The sequence below is a fragment of the Asterias amurensis genome, chromosome 4 (genome assembly GCF_032118995.1).
Source record: "Asterias amurensis chromosome 4, ASM3211899v1".
Taxonomy (NCBI): domain Eukaryota; kingdom Metazoa; phylum Echinodermata; class Asteroidea; order Forcipulatida; family Asteriidae; genus Asterias; species Asterias amurensis.
In genome coordinates this window covers 21,924,702-21,942,086 of record NC_092651.1, presented here as the reverse complement: position 1 = coordinate 21,942,086, position 17,385 = coordinate 21,924,702, and the positions used below count along the sequence as shown (strand labels likewise).

Below are 17,385 nucleotides of genomic sequence, written 5' to 3'. Positions count from 1 at the left end.
AATTAAGTACAATGAGGGCACCCTTTGACCAAATTGAGAGTGTTTTTTTTTTATATTTATTGAAATTTTTCTTGCGGCGCTTTCAGAACGAACTGTCTCATAAGAAGCTAGAACTAATTATGGAAGCCAGTGGACATTTTAAACGCTGGCACCATCTAAGTCATGTTCCCTGTTTCAAAAAATAGTAATGAATGCTTACATTCATTGCGCAAACATGGCACCATACTATTATTTCGTCCAGCCTCAGTTTGGTTACAATGGGTTGAAATGGAGTAAAATCAATATGGCCACACCATGATAAAGGTATATACAGGGTATAACTTCATTAAGCTTGGAACATAATGTTGTGCCTTATCTCAAAGATTCCAATTGATTAAATATTACTTGTATTTTTTTTATTTTTTTTTTATTCTTAATTTCTTTTTTAGTTTTTACATTTTTTTTTGTTTTAAGCAATTGCGCGATCACCAAAGTTTCTGGTCAATCTCGCTCTCGGGGTCGGGTGAGTAGCCGTCTAGGAAGTAACACGTCCCGGGAGTAGTCTCCGGGAAGCCCGCTGGAAGCGTCTCTCGGGCCCTCGGAATGAAAGAAAATCTTCCCGATTTCTCAAGGAGTCTGGACAAAAAGAAAAACAATATATATTCATTAGAATTCATTTGAAAACATTAAAACTAAAGTGTTGACTTATTGATCAGTTGGGTTTTATATAGTAAGCTTTGCGGTACCACCATGTAATGATAATCTCTATATGAGTTTGAACGGTTCTAAAACAAAAATTAGGTTTCAACTCGACGTTTCGATCAGTATGCTCTGATCGTCTTCTGGAGAAATTAGTTGTTGCAAGTTCTTTGGATATTACATTATGGAAATTATGACATTTATCTGTACGGTATACCAGGCGTGTGTACAGTACTTAATAGATGCAGATGCAGATGCAGATTATGAAAAGGCAGACACAGAAATATACATTGACAGCCAATGGTGAACCAATGTATAAACTAATCAAATACATCCATTCACGACAATGCTTTATTTTGACCAAGTTCCTATTTTCACCCCTTCTGACCACCAGTTATACCTTAAGGATTTTCTTGATTTAGAACCATCAATATACAGTGCCCTTAGTTAGAGTATTTGGTAATCCTTTTACAATAATAACCCCCGGGCCGGTCAATTTGTTCAGCACACTTTAAGAAACACTCTTCCCGATCAGCTGGAACTATTGCATTTGAAGGAACCACAACCAATCCACAGGAGTAGTTTCTTGTATTCTTCATTTCGACCCCATAGCTGTCAGTGATTACTGACACACAGTGTGGAGTGTGTGAAATATGCCCTAGGAATAATACACAAAGGACCATTTGCTATAATGCTGTATATGTACACTGGTCCCACGTTGTGCAGACGATGAAAATGCATGAGATTTTGTCAAGCTTGAGGGGCAATTTAATTTGATGGTACTGCAAGTTGTTTTCACATTTGGAGTGTGATATGTGACCCTCTTTATTGTGCTTATAAATTATGTGAGTGAATATCAAGTTTCTAACAATTTTAGAATTAATCTCTCGTGCATTGAGATGTGCTTTTTTAACAAGATATGTATTTTGTCAGTTTGACGATATCATGTTATCTTAAATGTCAAACTATCAAACTATCCGATTTGCGTTTTTGCAATAATGTGGAAAGCAATCTGATCTCCAATGTTTCCTTTGAATATTGTATGACGGCACTTGACGTATTTTAAAGGGAGATTAAACCTTTGGTATATACTCCCCGAACATAAATTACATAACATAAGTTTCTTAGAAGGGGAGTGGTTGATAACTTAACAATGTTAAAAACGACATCCTTTGAGGGAATGTAGTGAAAGAAGTAATTTTTTTAAAACAATTTTTCTTAGGAAGGCGTCAGGGATGATGAAGCCTTTCTCAGGCATCTGAGAGCATACAATTCTGTGCAACAAGGGTGTTTTCTGTTCAGATTTTCTTGCAACTTTGATGACCGATTGAGCCCAAATTTTTACTTAATAGTTATTTCATGCATACTTGAAATACACCAATTGACGATACTGGTCTTTAGAAATTACCAAAAGCACACACTGCCTTCGCGTTCGCAGTACAGTCTGCTCGCATTGTTCTTTCTTTGTTATTTATAGCAGAAGTATTGCAAAACATTATTTGTATTCAGATACAGCTTTTTAAGGATTTGACTTCATTTCAGAGGGTAATATTGCACAGTATAACTGGTTCTAGTACGAACTTTATAATCAATAAGCTTAAAGATAAAAAAATTACAAAAAAATCCTTCAACCTTTTTAATCCTGTATATTATACCTGCAACTTAATCTCTCACAAACAGCAGTGAATTACCAATGCTCGTTAATATTATCTTAAAGACATTGGACACTATTGGTAATTGTCAAAGACCAGTCTTCCCACTTGCTGTATCTCAACATATGCATAAAATAACAAACCTGTGAAAATTTGAACTCAATTGGTCATCGAAGTTGTAAGATAATAATGAAAGAAAAAACACCCTTGCCACACGAAGTTGTGTGCTTTCAGATGCTTGATTTCGAGACCTCAAATTCTAAATCTGAGGTCTCGAAATCAAATTCGTGTAAAATTACCTCTTTCTCGAAAACTACTCCACTTCAGAGGAAGCCGTTTCTCACAATGTTTTATACCACCAACCTCTCCCCATTACTCGTTACCAAGTGAGGTTTTATGCTAATAATTATTTTGAGTAATCACCAACATTGTCCACTGCTTTTAATGACATATTCAGGTAGTAATTGATTAAATACATACTCGTGTGTTGTAGGACTGATGTTGATTTTGAGAGGCTCGCTGTGTGATTCGAATTTGTTCGCTAATGTCACATTGTTACCGAAGAGACAATATCGAGGCATCTGCTTGCCAACAATACCAGCTACGATTGCCCCCGTATGTAATCCTATTCTCATCTGAAAGTAGAAAGAGTAAAAAAGAAAGAAAACACGATCAAGAAATTATCTATACCATGATGGTATGGTATGATTATGTTCTCTGTTTCCAACAGTAATGAATGCTAACATTCAATACGCAAACATGGCACCAGACTATTATTTCGTCCAGCCTCAGTTTGGTTACAATGAGTTGGAACGGAGTAAAATCATGATGGCCACACCGTGACATTTTATTTAAAACTATGTTTGAATCAATCGAACATTGTGTTTTGGTCTGATACTGAGTTTAGGCTGGTGCTCGGATGGCAGTGACGTTAAAACCACGTTGCACGGTGATCAGTTGAGGTTTGCGGTATGCACCATTTGTAAATCTCTTTTGAGTAAAGTTGGTTCTGAGTTCTGAGTGGTGAATTGTCAATCACTGGTTCTTTTCAGTAGAACTAACACTATTCAAAAGAGTAACTATAATAATAAATATGAATAGTAGACTTGCGGGTACAACCACGGGTAAAAACTCTTTTGAAGGAGTGGTGGCTCGCTGAAAAGAGCGGGTGTGGTCTCAACGTTTCGAACAGTGCTCTGCTGAAGACGAGCAGAGTATACTGTCATCGGGAGAGTATACTGCTAAGTATACTGTTCGAAACGTCGAGACCAAACCGGCTCTTTTCAGAGCCACCACTCCCTCAAAAGAGATTTTACTCATGGTTGTACCCTCAATTTTTCTATTCACATGTTTGTTTATAGTTACTCGTATTCTCCACACCATGCAAAGCTTCAAACACCATTTACTATTCATAAGAGATGTTCACATGGTGTTATCTCAAACCTTGCATGATCAAAACGTCTTTAATGGATATGGTAGACTCAGACGTGGTGTGATACTGACTTCAACATCATTACATAGGCCGGTGGCGTTTTATCGATCACAGTGAATAATCAATTAAATGAACAAGCTCCCATGATCACTTATTCCCAAAGATCACAAATCAGATCCTAATTACCTCCTGTATTCCACGCCAGGAACAGAAAGCCTAATGTAATTTAGATATTATTCGGACAGACTCTAACAGACATTAACGAAATCAAGTAGGACCGTAAATGTAATCAACTTTGCCAACACTTGTAAACGCATCCGCACTAATTGTCTGACTGGGTACTTGACGGACGGTTTTGGGTTATATTTTTCTCAAGTTGTTCTACAACAACTCGACACGGGATGAGGATCTCCAACAGGTTAATTCGGGATATCAAGTACGACGTTGAAGTGGAAAGCATTTCACGGCAGTATCTCACCGATGATACGCTAATTAAATAGCAGAGTCGCCGATAGGGGATTGTGTGTTTCCGTCCGCCACTTACACGCTACTTGGCGGGTATAGAAAGGGTCTTAAAGGCAGTGGACACTATTGGTAATTACTCAAAATTATTATCATCATAAAACCTTACTTGGTGACGAGTAATGGGGAGAGGTTGATGGTATAAAACATTGTGAGAAACGGCTCCCTCTGAAGTGACATACTTTTTGAGAAAGAAGTAATTTTCCAAGAATTTGATTTCGAGACCTCAGATTTAGAACTTGAGGTCTCGAAATCAACCATCTATAAACACACAATTTCGTGTGACAAGGGTTTTTGCTTCTTTCATTATAATCTCGCAACTTCGACGACCAATTGAGCTCAAATTTTCACAGGTTTGTTATTTTATGCATATGTTGAGATTGACCAAGTGAGAAGACTGGTCTTTGACAATTACCAAAAGTGTCCACTGCCTTTAAATGCACGAGTGTCGTATCTCGGCGGCGGTTGTCTCTCTATTCAATTTTCCATTTTCATAATGGATGGAGACGCACAACCGATCAGCGCGCGTGCTTTACCATGAGTTCTCTTGTTGAAATACAGGATCTCATTTTGGACTTGACTTTTACTGTGAACGGACAAAAACAACGGAAAACGAGACGAGTTTAATATCTTATTGTCTGTCAATAAGGACGTAATGGTATCCCTCGTTAGTAAATAGCCCCCGAGGTATGTTGTCATTTGGTTGTTAACATTTGTAGCGGCGTGTTGAAAGAACTGACCAAACTCACCAACGGGAAATGGGGTATCATTTTGAGAAAAAAACACCTTCAAAACCTCTTGAGATACGTGTACTACATTAGAATCCATAGTTAAAGGTTTGTCAATACTTTATGTAATAAAGAATCCACTTGAGTGAAAACACTAGTTGAAGGAACTTTAGCAAACTCACCAAAGGAAATGGGGTATAATTTTGAAAACTTCAAACCTCTTGAAATACGAACACTACATCCGAATCCATAGTTAAAGGTTTGTCAATAGTTTTAGAATCCACTTGAGTAAAAAAACTACGTATTGAAAGAAGTAACCAAACTCAAGAAAGGAAAATGAGGTATCAGTTTGAAAACTTCAAACTTCTTGACACACTAAATCCAAATCCATAGCTAAGGTTTTTGTCAACACTTCATGTAAAAATGAGAACCCTTGAGTGGATAAAACTACATGTTCTAAGAGCTAACCAAACTCACTCACGGAAAATGAGGTATCATTAAAAAAGAAAAAAAGGTCCAACTTCTTGAGTTACTAAATCCGAATCCAGTTAAAGGTTTGCAAATAATTATTACATGTAATAAATATAACTCTTGAGTGAAGAAAACTACTTCATCGTGGGATATAAAATAAATAGGTCGAGATGAAAAACATTATAAGTACCTTAAGTGGAGTTCCGTCATGTGACATCACAGTTCTAGCCGCTTCCATCATTTTCAGCGCCATTTTGGAAACCCGTTGTGCGTGTGTATCCGAGACTTGGTTCAGACCACCAGCGACGCAATAGGCGTCGCCTATGGTTTCCACCTATTAAAAAGTTGGATCAAAAACTTAAAGTAGTTAACAAAAAATGGCTTGAGCTTTGTTCTTCTAACTTGAATAGCAGATATATATTCGTCGTGTGGCCGTATAGAATGAAGTGAGAACAAAAGTTACAAAAGAAAGAACAAGTTTTGTGCCAAATTATGAAGGATAAAAGTGAAAGTTTGATTTGTTTTCTGCCAATCATAAGTCATTAAAGGTGATTTTATTCAGCATGAGAAATGGAAATTGTGTCTTTGGGGTAAATCTTGCCAAAAAACTGTAACAGTATTTTTCGTGTAAGGAGCCTCTGTGTAAATTGCTTTGAATCCGTTATTAATGAAACAAGTATTTAATGTGTGTTTGGAAAGGGGTACACTCTAAAAACTAAAGAGTTGAATCCAACACTTGCATTAGTTCGGTGAGTGACTACACTTTGAAAGTGTTGGATCCAGCGTTGTGTATGTTAAATCTAGCATTTTAAATGTTTGATCCAACGCAAAAAGGGTTAATTCAACAATTTAAGTGTTACTTCAACCTTTTTCCTTTGAATTGTTGGATCAGGTTGACGTAACACTTAAATTGTTGAATTAACCCTTTTTGCGTTGGATCAAACATTTAAAATGCTAGATTTTAACATACACAACGCTGGATCCAACACTTTCAAAGTGTAGTCACTCACCGAACCAATGCAAGTGTTGGATTCAACTCTTAAGTTTTTAGAGTGTAGAGCCTTTAAGCTCTTCTTCCGTTCACGCGACGATTTGCAACCTCCTTCCCGTATGTTCGGCTGTCGTGCAGTTTATAAAAATACGGTTTAACTCCTGATCTCGCATGGAGAGTTTAGGATAAGGGTAACTCGTCAAGTGTTTAGCGAAAGAATAGTATCATATTAATCATATCAATTTATCTCTACCCATTGTGTACGCACAAACATCTGTCGTTTGGTTATCCTGTGATCGATCGTGCGTCTATTTAATATCACGTACTTAAAGAAATTACTTCTAAATATTTGGTATCTCCATCTGATGGGTCACTGTCAACTTAACGTCCCATTAGCCTCGGGAATTAGATAAATCTTGTGCAATTCTAAATATTGACTCATCAGTCTTCGTGTTGATATTGTTATCCTGTACATTCTTCTGACCTGTCAACCTGTCCTTAATTTCCATTTGACATCTCTCTCTACACGCTCAATGAAAACAATCTTTAAGATTGTTGCGCAGTAAAACATCAGTCACAGTAAACACTTATCATGGCAGCAGGAGGACCAGACTTACATCTCGCAATGCAATAAGACAGTCAGAGTCATGTCATTATTAAAGAAGCAAGCGCGTGAGGCGTTCGACTTCCAGCCCCAAAACCAAAATCTCGTTCTCTGTCAACGCTTGTGATATTGAGACATAGTCAATCTGAGATAGGGTATATGGGATTTTCACTGTCTTTTTTTTCCCCCTAACGGCTGCAGGCGTGACAGCTGTTGTAACACGGCGCGGTGCCGAGTTACCATCCGTCGTGCAACGAAAATCAATGCTACAGCCTTTAGCCTCGCAAAGGTTTTTTTCCCCCGCTCAAAATGTTGTTTCCCGCGCAAAGTCCCCACTGTACATCGCAACGCACTGGATCTTAATAGATACAGGTGTCCCTTGATATATAATACCAACCCCGCTTTGCCTTTAGCTTTATTTTATTTCCCTCTCTTCTTCTGTGGCATCCTAAGTCAGTCCTATCGACCTACGACAACCCCCCTTCGGCTGGGATAATATTAACAGTTAAATGATTTGTTTTCGCTGGCAGGGAATCGTCTTCGTCCACGTTGTTTTTTTCCCGCGTTTTTTAATTTGCCCTTAATTCTACGGCTGCTCAGGTTTAAGATACTTCGGCTGAAATTTTTAATCAAAGCGACGCCGCAAGGAACTAAAAACTTTATCAGGTTGCTAATTCGGTTAAATAGATCAAATACAAAGAGAAGTAAATCGATAATGATCACCATCCTTTGCAATCATGATTTTCCCAAAGTTCAAAACAAAAGAGGGCAATGGTTCAAGGGAGGCCTTTGGTACCGAGGATGCGTGATTGAAGACGGTATAGTTACGCTCTGTATCTCTCAAGATACCTAGATGTATATGAACTCGTCTCCCCGGGAATTGTTGATACAAATGTAGTGTAAATACTGATCTAGCTTTACCAGTAAATCACAATATGACAAAGACGTGTTTATTCTGTGCGTCAGAACAGCAAGGCACCGAATTGAGATGGACATGTGAAAGACTTGTGATGACAGGCAAACAGTTTCAGTTGTTTTTGAAACGCACAACTAGTTTGTGATGCGCAGCATGTAATATTCATCATATACCAGATGCACGATAGAGTTAATTATTTAGACCCTGTACTATGCCACTCTAGCGACTTCGTTTCTGTCACTTTGTATTAAGGAAGATGTCGTGATAAGGTTATCAAGGAATATCAAACCTAAATGGAAACTTAACTAATTGTTAAATCCAACCATTACCGACCATTTTAAAGTCTCTCTTATTTTTTACGGAAAGAATGACCTTGTATATTCAGGACATTTCATAGCAGGAAAGATACTTCTCTTTTCGTTTGGCCAAAATTCGGTTTTACATTAAATTGAAGAGTTATACATTTTTACAGTTGTACAAGACTTGAGATCTGATCCCTTTTTTTCCAGTGCAAAACCAATGAAAGGCAAGGTTTGATGTTTTTTTCTTTTTGGCTGTGTACAAATTGTGCCTTCAGGAAGTCCGGGCTCTGTAACCATTTTGTACGTGTGATGCCATAGGTTGCAGGGTCTATAATCATGGACAAAAGGGTAAATTGTATCAACCCTTTGGTTCTGTATATACACCAGGAAGAGATTAATTTTGATTTTGTGATAAATGGCTACTTTAAAAAGACAGAGTTATCCGTCAGAAGTCAGTCGAGTATTAGATATATACCTTGTAAATGTCCAAGATCCCACAGAAATCATCAAACTGCGTATATAGACTGTTCAGCATATTGATAACGGTAAATGGCGTGCAGTTCGAGCAGATAGCCGTAAAGCCAACAATGTCAGAAAACAGCATGGTGACATGGTCCATTGTGCTTGGTGCCAGTACCTCTCCCGCCCATAGTTTGGCAGCCACCTCCGCGGGGAAGATCAGGTTTAACAGGTCCACATTCTTCTTCTTCTCCACGGCAACCTGGTTGCTAGCCTGCAAGATCTTAGCATTGAGTTTGTCCATGCGTTTCTTAAGGCCGTCTTGGGCTTTGTTTTGTTCTCCGACGAGGATGAGGTCTCGGGTAGCATCGTGAATTGGGATGTCTGAGAGATATAATCCCCTTCCTGTCAGCTCTTCTAGGTTGCCTACTTTGGGTGATCCGAGGAATAAGATTGTGTCACTTTCGGGTATGTGGATCATCTGGCCCCTGACTGTGTTTGCCTGTGGAGAGGTATTAATAAATCAAACAAAGAACAAGGTTACTATTTCTGACATTCAGCTTTTGTCAACTGATCTAGATTTTTTTGCCCCTCAGACCATCCTGTGAATAATTTGAATGTACAACTGAAAATATAATACTCCTGTTCAAGTAAACTACCTTTTGGTATAACTGTTAGATGTTGAATTTTCATCGGGGATAAAGAATATTCATTTTTGTTTCACCCATATACACCGATGTGTGTTAGCACTGTACTCGGTACTTTCAAACGGGTTCTGTGGGGGGAAATCACTGGCATATTACTCTGGTGGGTTCCGAACGCACGACCCTTGTAATTCCAGAGCAGTGTCATACCAACTATTATTATTATTATTATTTAAGTAGGATTTGAAACTTTGCATGGTGGAAATAAGATATAGAAGAGTTTGCGGTAACACCATGTAATAACTATCTCTAAATGAGTTGGGGTGGTCCTGAAAAGAACCGTAGGTTTAACTTTCGATCAGTATGCTCTGATCGTCTTCTGAAGACGATCAGAGCATACTGATCGAAACGTCGAGTTAAACCTACGGTTCTTTTCAGAACCACCCCAACTCATTTAGAGATAGTTATTACATGGTGTTACCGCAAACTCTTCTATATATTATTATTTAGTATTATTAATACAAAAAAAAACACTGTTCTGTCTGGGGGCCCTGTATAAAAAAAAAATACAACAGAAAATTGAGAGAGAAAACATAGAAGAACAAACCCCATTAGCAACATGAGCAACAAAGGTAATCTTAATGCCCGGTCACACTGCAGCGATAACGAGAAAGATAACGATCATGACGCAAAGAGAACGCGTTCTATTGGTTGAATTGCTCTACGCAGAAGACGCACACGCTCATTCAACCAATAGAATGCATTCTCTTGGCGTCGTTATCGTTATCGTTCTCGTTATCGCTGCAGTGGGACTGGGCCTTAAATCACTATGAACACCAAGCATAGTAAACCAAGCAACAAATCGAAACAGAAGTATCTCCAGAAACAATTGAATACTTAGAAATAATAAGGTGTTATTTTTAACATTATCGAATATTGTTTTATCCATCTTAAATATTATTTATAGAGACACACTTTAAATAAGTTCTGGTTAATTTAATCTGCAAGCTTCTTATAAAGATCGTCCCCAATCGTCTTAAGACAACAGGATGCACGAAGTTAATACAAGCGCGTTGTCTCAAAGACATTGTGTCTCTAGCGGCACACCCACACGCAACTCAATGTTAAACTTAATGTTCAGATTATTTGCCGACTTCTTAGTGATACACAATAAGACAACTGAACCTATTTAACAAGCTCTTATCTCTTCAAGAGATTTCTCTTCAAGATAATCATAACCATTCTTTAAAGAGAAAAAAATGATGTTTGGTCTGTCCAAACTTGCCAGAGAGAGTCGAGGTTTGTGATGACACGCCTGGTAAATAAAAATATTCAAAATAGAAACCCTAGCCTAACTGACAAATATTGACAATGAACACAAATACACAATGCAACTTGTTACAATCAAGCATTTATACTGAGTGGAAACGTTGCAACATGAGAACAAGGATGTATTTTAAAAGTCAAAGTTGAAGACGAGCTTCTGTATAGCAGCGTCTTAAACCGGATGCTTTGACCCGTTGTGGTCTCCTAGGGTTTGAAATCCTTGACAGTATGCGGCACGTGGTGATAACGTACCTCGATCAAAACTGAAAAATTCTTTCCATTCTTTCAGGAATTCATTCAACGGGACAGCCAAACTAACTCTGCAGAATTCCCTGCCTTCACGTAGCATTGGATTCTTCTGATGCAACACCATCTTATTTATGTACCTCTCCCTTCCTGCCCGACTACTTTTCATTCCTGTGATCTCAACACAGTGCACTTGGCCTAGATTAATTTAATTTTATTTTTTTGGAACGGCATGTCATCTACAAATAAACTTTATTTTTTACTTCCAATGATAAATACAGAGGCAATTGCGAACATTGTGAACATAACACAAAAAAACTTAATATATACAGACTAGTTTGCTTTATAGCAGAATCAGGGTTCGTTGTTGTTGCTGGTGCCCGACTCAATTTTTGGCTTAGCAAATATATTTGCAAGCCGGTATTTTCTGCTTAACAGCTTTATCTCATGAGATCCGTTTCGTCTTGACACGGTTTGGGTCAGTTCGACACAATAAGGGTCATTGACACAATTTGACACAATTTGGGTAAGCTTGACACATTTAGGGTAAGTTTGACACAGTTTCGATCAGTTTAACACAGAATCCGGGCAAACATTGAGCTACATAAATTGAATAGGCCTTTCACGACCCGTAATCTAGGTCAAGTCTGACCCAATAGTATTAAGATGAGCTTTTTAAAGAAAATGATACTTCAGTGCAAACTGTCTGCATCTGAAGTGCTCCTTATTGCTGCAGAAAGATCTTGCAGAGGAACCTGGCGTCTTCTAATAACTATTATAACAATCTAGACCGAAATTGAAATTATGTTCGATCCTTGAAATGTCAAAATCTAGGTTTCTGTAAATGTCAAGATGAGTTTTTTTGTTATTAAATTCCGATGCATTTATACACACCCTTGACCCTCTTCAACCTCGTGCATTAATCATTATTGTATCAATCGAGAAAACCTTGGCTAGGACATCTATAATCGTCAATAAATGTAAATATCTCTAGTCAACATATTAGTTGCGATTTAAATGCACTATTTGGTAATTACTCAAAGTAATAGTTAGTATAAAAACATACTTAGTAATGAGCAATGGAGAGCTGTTGATAGTATAAAACATCGTGAGAAACGGCTCCTTTTGAAGTAACACAGTTTTCGAGAAAGTAGTAGTTTTTGTGGAAGAGGTAATCTATCACTTAAATTAATAAAGACTTAAGGCCCGAAGCCTTTTGTTTGTGCAACACTGGTGTTTTTCTTTCCTTTTTCTCTTGTATTTTAAAGTTGTCGCAGGTTTTTTATTTTATGCACATGTTGTGATACACCAAGTGGGAAGGCTGATCTTTGACAAATACAAACAGTGTCCAATGACATCAACACAAAACATGATTTATTATCAAGCTCTTGCCCTCATCCCGTTTTGACTTTGACAAATCCCTCTCATTTAATTATCGTAATACCCACCAGTGGATGATTAAAGTGATTGCGTTTCGTTAGTCAGAGTCAAGACGGAGAATGATGTTTCTAATTATATTTCCCTGTAAATGCATTAAGTAATTACTCTCAATATCAAAGGTTGTCAGTTATGATTGTTAGGGTGATTTTACAACATCTCGTGGGCTTATCGAAGAATTTAAAGGGATCCTATGCCATTAAGTGCATTGGACACTATTGGTAATTACTCAAAATAATTGTTAGCATAAAACCTTACTTGGTAGCGAGCAATGGAGAGCTGTTGATAGTATAAAACATTATGAGAAACGGCTCCCTCTGAAGTCATTTCCCAGTAAAATATTTGAATTGATTTCGAGACCTCACGCGTCTGAAAGCACACAGCTTCGAGTGACAAGGGTGTTTTCTTCCATTATTACCTCGCAACTTCGACGACCAATTGAGCTCAAATTTCCACTGGTTTGTTATTTTGTGCATAATTGATCAGATACACCAAGTGAGAAAACTAGTCTTTGTGCAGTGTCATAAATAAGAACTGATTCCACTCAGATCCCGCCCACCCAAGGAATAGATTCCCGTTGAATGTGAATCTGAACAGGAACAGTCGGTAAACCATCCTATTGAAACATCACAACAGCTTGTTTAAAGAATACAATCCAGACGTTTTAGTTTTAGACGTGGGATGAAAACCTCAAAGAGGGAAAACCCACGCAGTCGGTCATGGATTGAAAACCCAATTCAGATAGGAAGCTTAGTCTAGCAGGGCTCTATTTCAGAAAGCAATAAGACTCATCTTAAAGATGCTATGTCAGATTTTTGGCCCCAAACATTTAAAAAATAGATTTGTTTGAGTGAATGGCATTTCAAAGAGTATCACCCGCTCTAACGAAAAAAAGTTTAACTTTTACTTTTAATGGTCAGGAACCATGACAACAATTTAAAACGTTTCTTATAAAACACATAAGAATTGGTCACGTGATATATTGTCGGGATTCCGACAAAAACTAATTTGAGCACTTTATTTCACTGCTACTAACAACTGGCGGACTTTTTCGAGCAATGGCTCAAATGAAAGCTTGTAACTTTCTCGACCCCCATCAAAATACCTATTGAATTTTGAATCAAAATTGTTGGCTCAAATCGGCCAAAAATCTGACATAGCATCTTTAAGATGAGTTGTCACTATCATGAGTGAGTTGTTTTGTGACATCACACCTTGCTTTAGCAATTAAGAGTGATTCACAGTTAAGATCAATGTTAACTCTTTGTGAAATCGAGCCCAGGAATTTGAACCGGGGTCCACAGAGTTCGATGGCAGAGAAGAAACTACTGAGCCAACCTAATTATCAACCTGCAGACCCTGAGAATTTTTTTTTATCATAAAGCAACGCAACCTTATACAAACACTCGTAAACAATTCAATATTCCAAAAGTTTTTCCCACCAAAACGAGATAGCCTGTTTGAGTGAAATTCGACCCCAAGATTAGACCCGTCCGTCTAGTGCATTGTTGGCTGAACCATGGAGGAAGAAAGAACATACACAGTTCATTCCAATGCATGGTCAACAATAACATCTTGAAGAAAGTATTATAAGAGCCCAGTTTGGATCTTAAAGATGGAAATCAGAGAGGGGTGAATTTCAAGATGTAAACTGAGACGGAAGTAAAAACATAGATACACGTTATAATTTCCCCCTTAAACCGATCGTCTCGAATATCGCTCACTTGTGATTACGAGATTTTAATATATCGTTGGATGCGTCTTCTTTAGACATATACACATACGCCCTACCAGGTAGAGGTATCATACATCTTATGAACGGCAATCTTATATACCCTTTATGATGAGAGGAGATAAGTGACTGACGTAAAGTGATTATTAAATCCAAGGTCATTGTCACTCTCATCTCCCCCACCCATCCAAGCTTATGAAAATAACTATTTATTAACATACATTGAGACTTATACTATAATCAGCTTAGGCGGTTTGTGTTACTGGTTAGTGCCCCAAAAGCGAAAGGTGTTATTCCTTTATTGCCTTTGCCCACGTTTCACTGAGTCGCTTATGCACACAAAGTAGTTAAGCACAACAACTTTACGGTTCCCAGTATAGGGTTACCAGCCAAACTACCTTGTCACATGTACATTTTGTGGCTGGTTTACTGCTGATTTCTGCTTAGCTTAATAGTGTTTAGCAATATTTTTTGCTTAAGCAGCTCTATAAAAAATTACCCCAGTCAAATCTAATTTTGACGGGTTTCTACCGTCAACTGTTGAATCCTCTAAACTGTCAACTTATTATCAAAACTGTTTTCAAACCAGCACATGCTGACAGAAAATACTTCAAACGAAGACCTATAGCCACATAATATTTCCATTCACCAACCTTTAATTTCAATATCCACCCATTATGCCGAAAGAATCATAAAAAAATGTTTAGTTAATGTCAAAACTGTTTCCAACAAGGGCACACTGAAAACACTACAAGCCAAAAACTTCCATACAACAACCTAATAAACCATTTTCAATATATTATAGACGAGTAGCACAAAATACATTTAACCAACATGGCACCATCCACATATTTTACCGAAAGAGAATCCTTGTAACTTTAAAATTAATAAAAAAAACTGTTCTCAAAAAAATACATACCTAAAACAATTATTCAAATACTATCCACCTACTTCCATCCACCAACCTAATAAACCATTTCAACTCCATCATGGGAGAGTAACACAAAACACATTTAACTAACATGGCGTTAGAAGAATGCCCGCTATTTAAGTCAGTCATGCCCGGGGTGATATGAGTTATTATATGGCCTTGGTAATGAATGACGATACCGTGCCTTCAGGCGATCCGTGCAAGGCTACACCACATAAGCGTTTGAACACTTGAGGTAGCTGAAGATATAGCGGTATCTCGGGCTATGACCATCCATCTATGCCACAAAATTGGCAGTGAGCTGGATAGCTCATCCTTATTCTTTTTGTTAGATTGGGTTGGGAGGTTGAGCTTAGAATTCAAGTTACATCTTAAACATTGATAGGACATTCAGGAGATTGTAGAGAAGAAATTGTTTGTGGATAGTGTGAATCTCGCAACTTCGACGACCAATTGAGCTCAAATTTTCACAGGTTTGTTATTTTATGCATATGCTGAGATACACTAAGTGAGAAGACTGGTCTTTGACAGTTACCAATAGTGTCCAGTGTGTGGTTTTAGTTGGGTGTAAGACCTCTTTTCTTTTGTGTTGGTTCTGAAAAGAATCGATGGTTGACATCTGCATAAAATGTTTCTCAATTTTTGTAGGGTTATAGTGTTCATGCGTGGACATAACCGCTCAGGACTTTTGGGTATATCTCAACTAACGCTACAATCTTTTCAAATGAAATTGTGAAAGGTAATAGTTTTGTTGTTTATATATGAGATTTAAACAATCGGGCGGTTCCAAGAACCGAAGATGTACTTGCATTTAAACCAAAGGAACACAACTCTACAAAAAGGGTAGATAGGAGTAAACATCCAAGGCATTCGTTTGGTTTGCAAAATTAATTCCTATACAATAAGCTAGCGAAGCTTTTTATCGAAACCACCCTGATCTCCCTGGACTTTGTCAAGGTCAAACTTTCAGATATTGCTTTTTTGGAAAGGCACGAGTATAACCTAAACTTCAACATTAGCAAGACTCACACAGTCTAAGTATTGGTTTTGAAGCACGGTAATAAAACCACGTGCAGTGAAAATGTAATTTACTTTTTCCCGCTCAATTTTAACTGGTATCGTTCTCACGAGCATTGCACCTGGCGATAGCCGTCTGATTTCACACTGAGACTCCGAGCTCCACCACATTAAATGAAAAATTCCCTGACGTAGATTTCCCTCAGTGTGTGCGTGTGTATACCTGGCATATAGATACATGAAATATGATAGTGGACCCTAGACCATTCCAGTCTAGACCTTGAACTTCCAAACACAGATGAGGAATTTTGAAATGGAAGGAATTGTTTGGATGTGTTGGTGGATTTCTATCTCGTAGATTCGATGTGTTTCTTTGGTGTTGAGAAAGGAACGGTGAGGTGTGTAGATACAAGAAAGTTATGGAAGTTTGTCGCCTCGATTGACAAAAGCATCGCCTATAAAAACACCCGTTAGTGCGGTTTGTGGTAACACCATATGCAGGAAAAAATACATCATTATTAGTTTTCGGTGCTAGAAAGAACTGGTGGTGTAGGACCTGCTATTTAACGTTTTGATGCTGTCATCAGTTTAAGGAGTTCTCCTGAAGATGACCAGAGCAATCTAATCGAAACGTCGTGTAGTTCAACCAATGGTAATTTCAGAGCCACTACAATCCATATAAGCCATACACTCTAAAGAACAACACTCTCGGGTAAGAATTTACCCACGTTCCGGGCTCCGGGTCCTGGAGAGCTTAGCTCAGTTCAGTGTGACCCGGAATCCTGTGTCAAAGTGACCAAGACATGGAGTTGAACCGACGTATAATTGCGAACTACAAATACCAGTGTTTCAACCAGTTCCCGGGTCAACTTGACTCACAAACGGGTCAGGCACATGAGACCAGGAATCCGGGCCATTTCTGACCCGGCTTTTACGAGAGCACAACGACACCTATGTTTTGGTTTTACCGCAAATCTTACATGGGCTGTATCTCAACATGTTAGGTTTTAATCCCTAAATAACTTAGCATCCACTACGACTAATTACTGTTCATTCCTTATTAACTTGTGACAAGTTTATGGATTCTCAAACAAAATATAGATACACGGACAAATGTAGAAGTAAAACAAAAACGCTTTGCAAGTCAAGGATATAATAGGCTAGAATTCCATACAGACATGTTATGTCATCTTAGTGAATTTTTATCCCCCATCAACAGCGCAAAGTTCAGTGAACGACTAGGTCCTCATATAAAGTGATACTTGATTTAATACGGTATATTAAAGTCAACACTAGG

General features: G+C 38.0%; 2 protein-coding genes across 2 annotated transcripts in view; one reads left to right on the top strand and one right to left on the bottom strand.

The window, feature by feature from the left end:
- The window catches only part of LOC139936015 (uncharacterized), a 135,344-nt gene that overhangs the window by 38,187 nt on the left and 79,772 nt on the right, over positions 1–17,385 (top strand). The gene's annotated exons all lie outside the window — the stretch shown is intronic.
- Positions 465–17,385, bottom strand: part of LOC139936012 (guanylate cyclase soluble subunit alpha-2-like) — a 73,488-nt gene continuing 56,567 nt past the window's right edge. The window contains exons 6-9 of the mRNA XM_071930710.1: positions 8,772–9,257; positions 5,674–5,817; positions 2,811–2,965; positions 465–615 (exon numbers count right to left, since the gene is read on the bottom strand). Coding sequence (XP_071786811.1) covers positions 465–615; positions 2,811–2,965; positions 5,674–5,817; positions 8,772–9,257 — 936 coding nt within the window. The remainder of the gene's footprint in view (positions 616–2,810; positions 2,966–5,673; positions 5,818–8,771; positions 9,258–17,385) is intronic.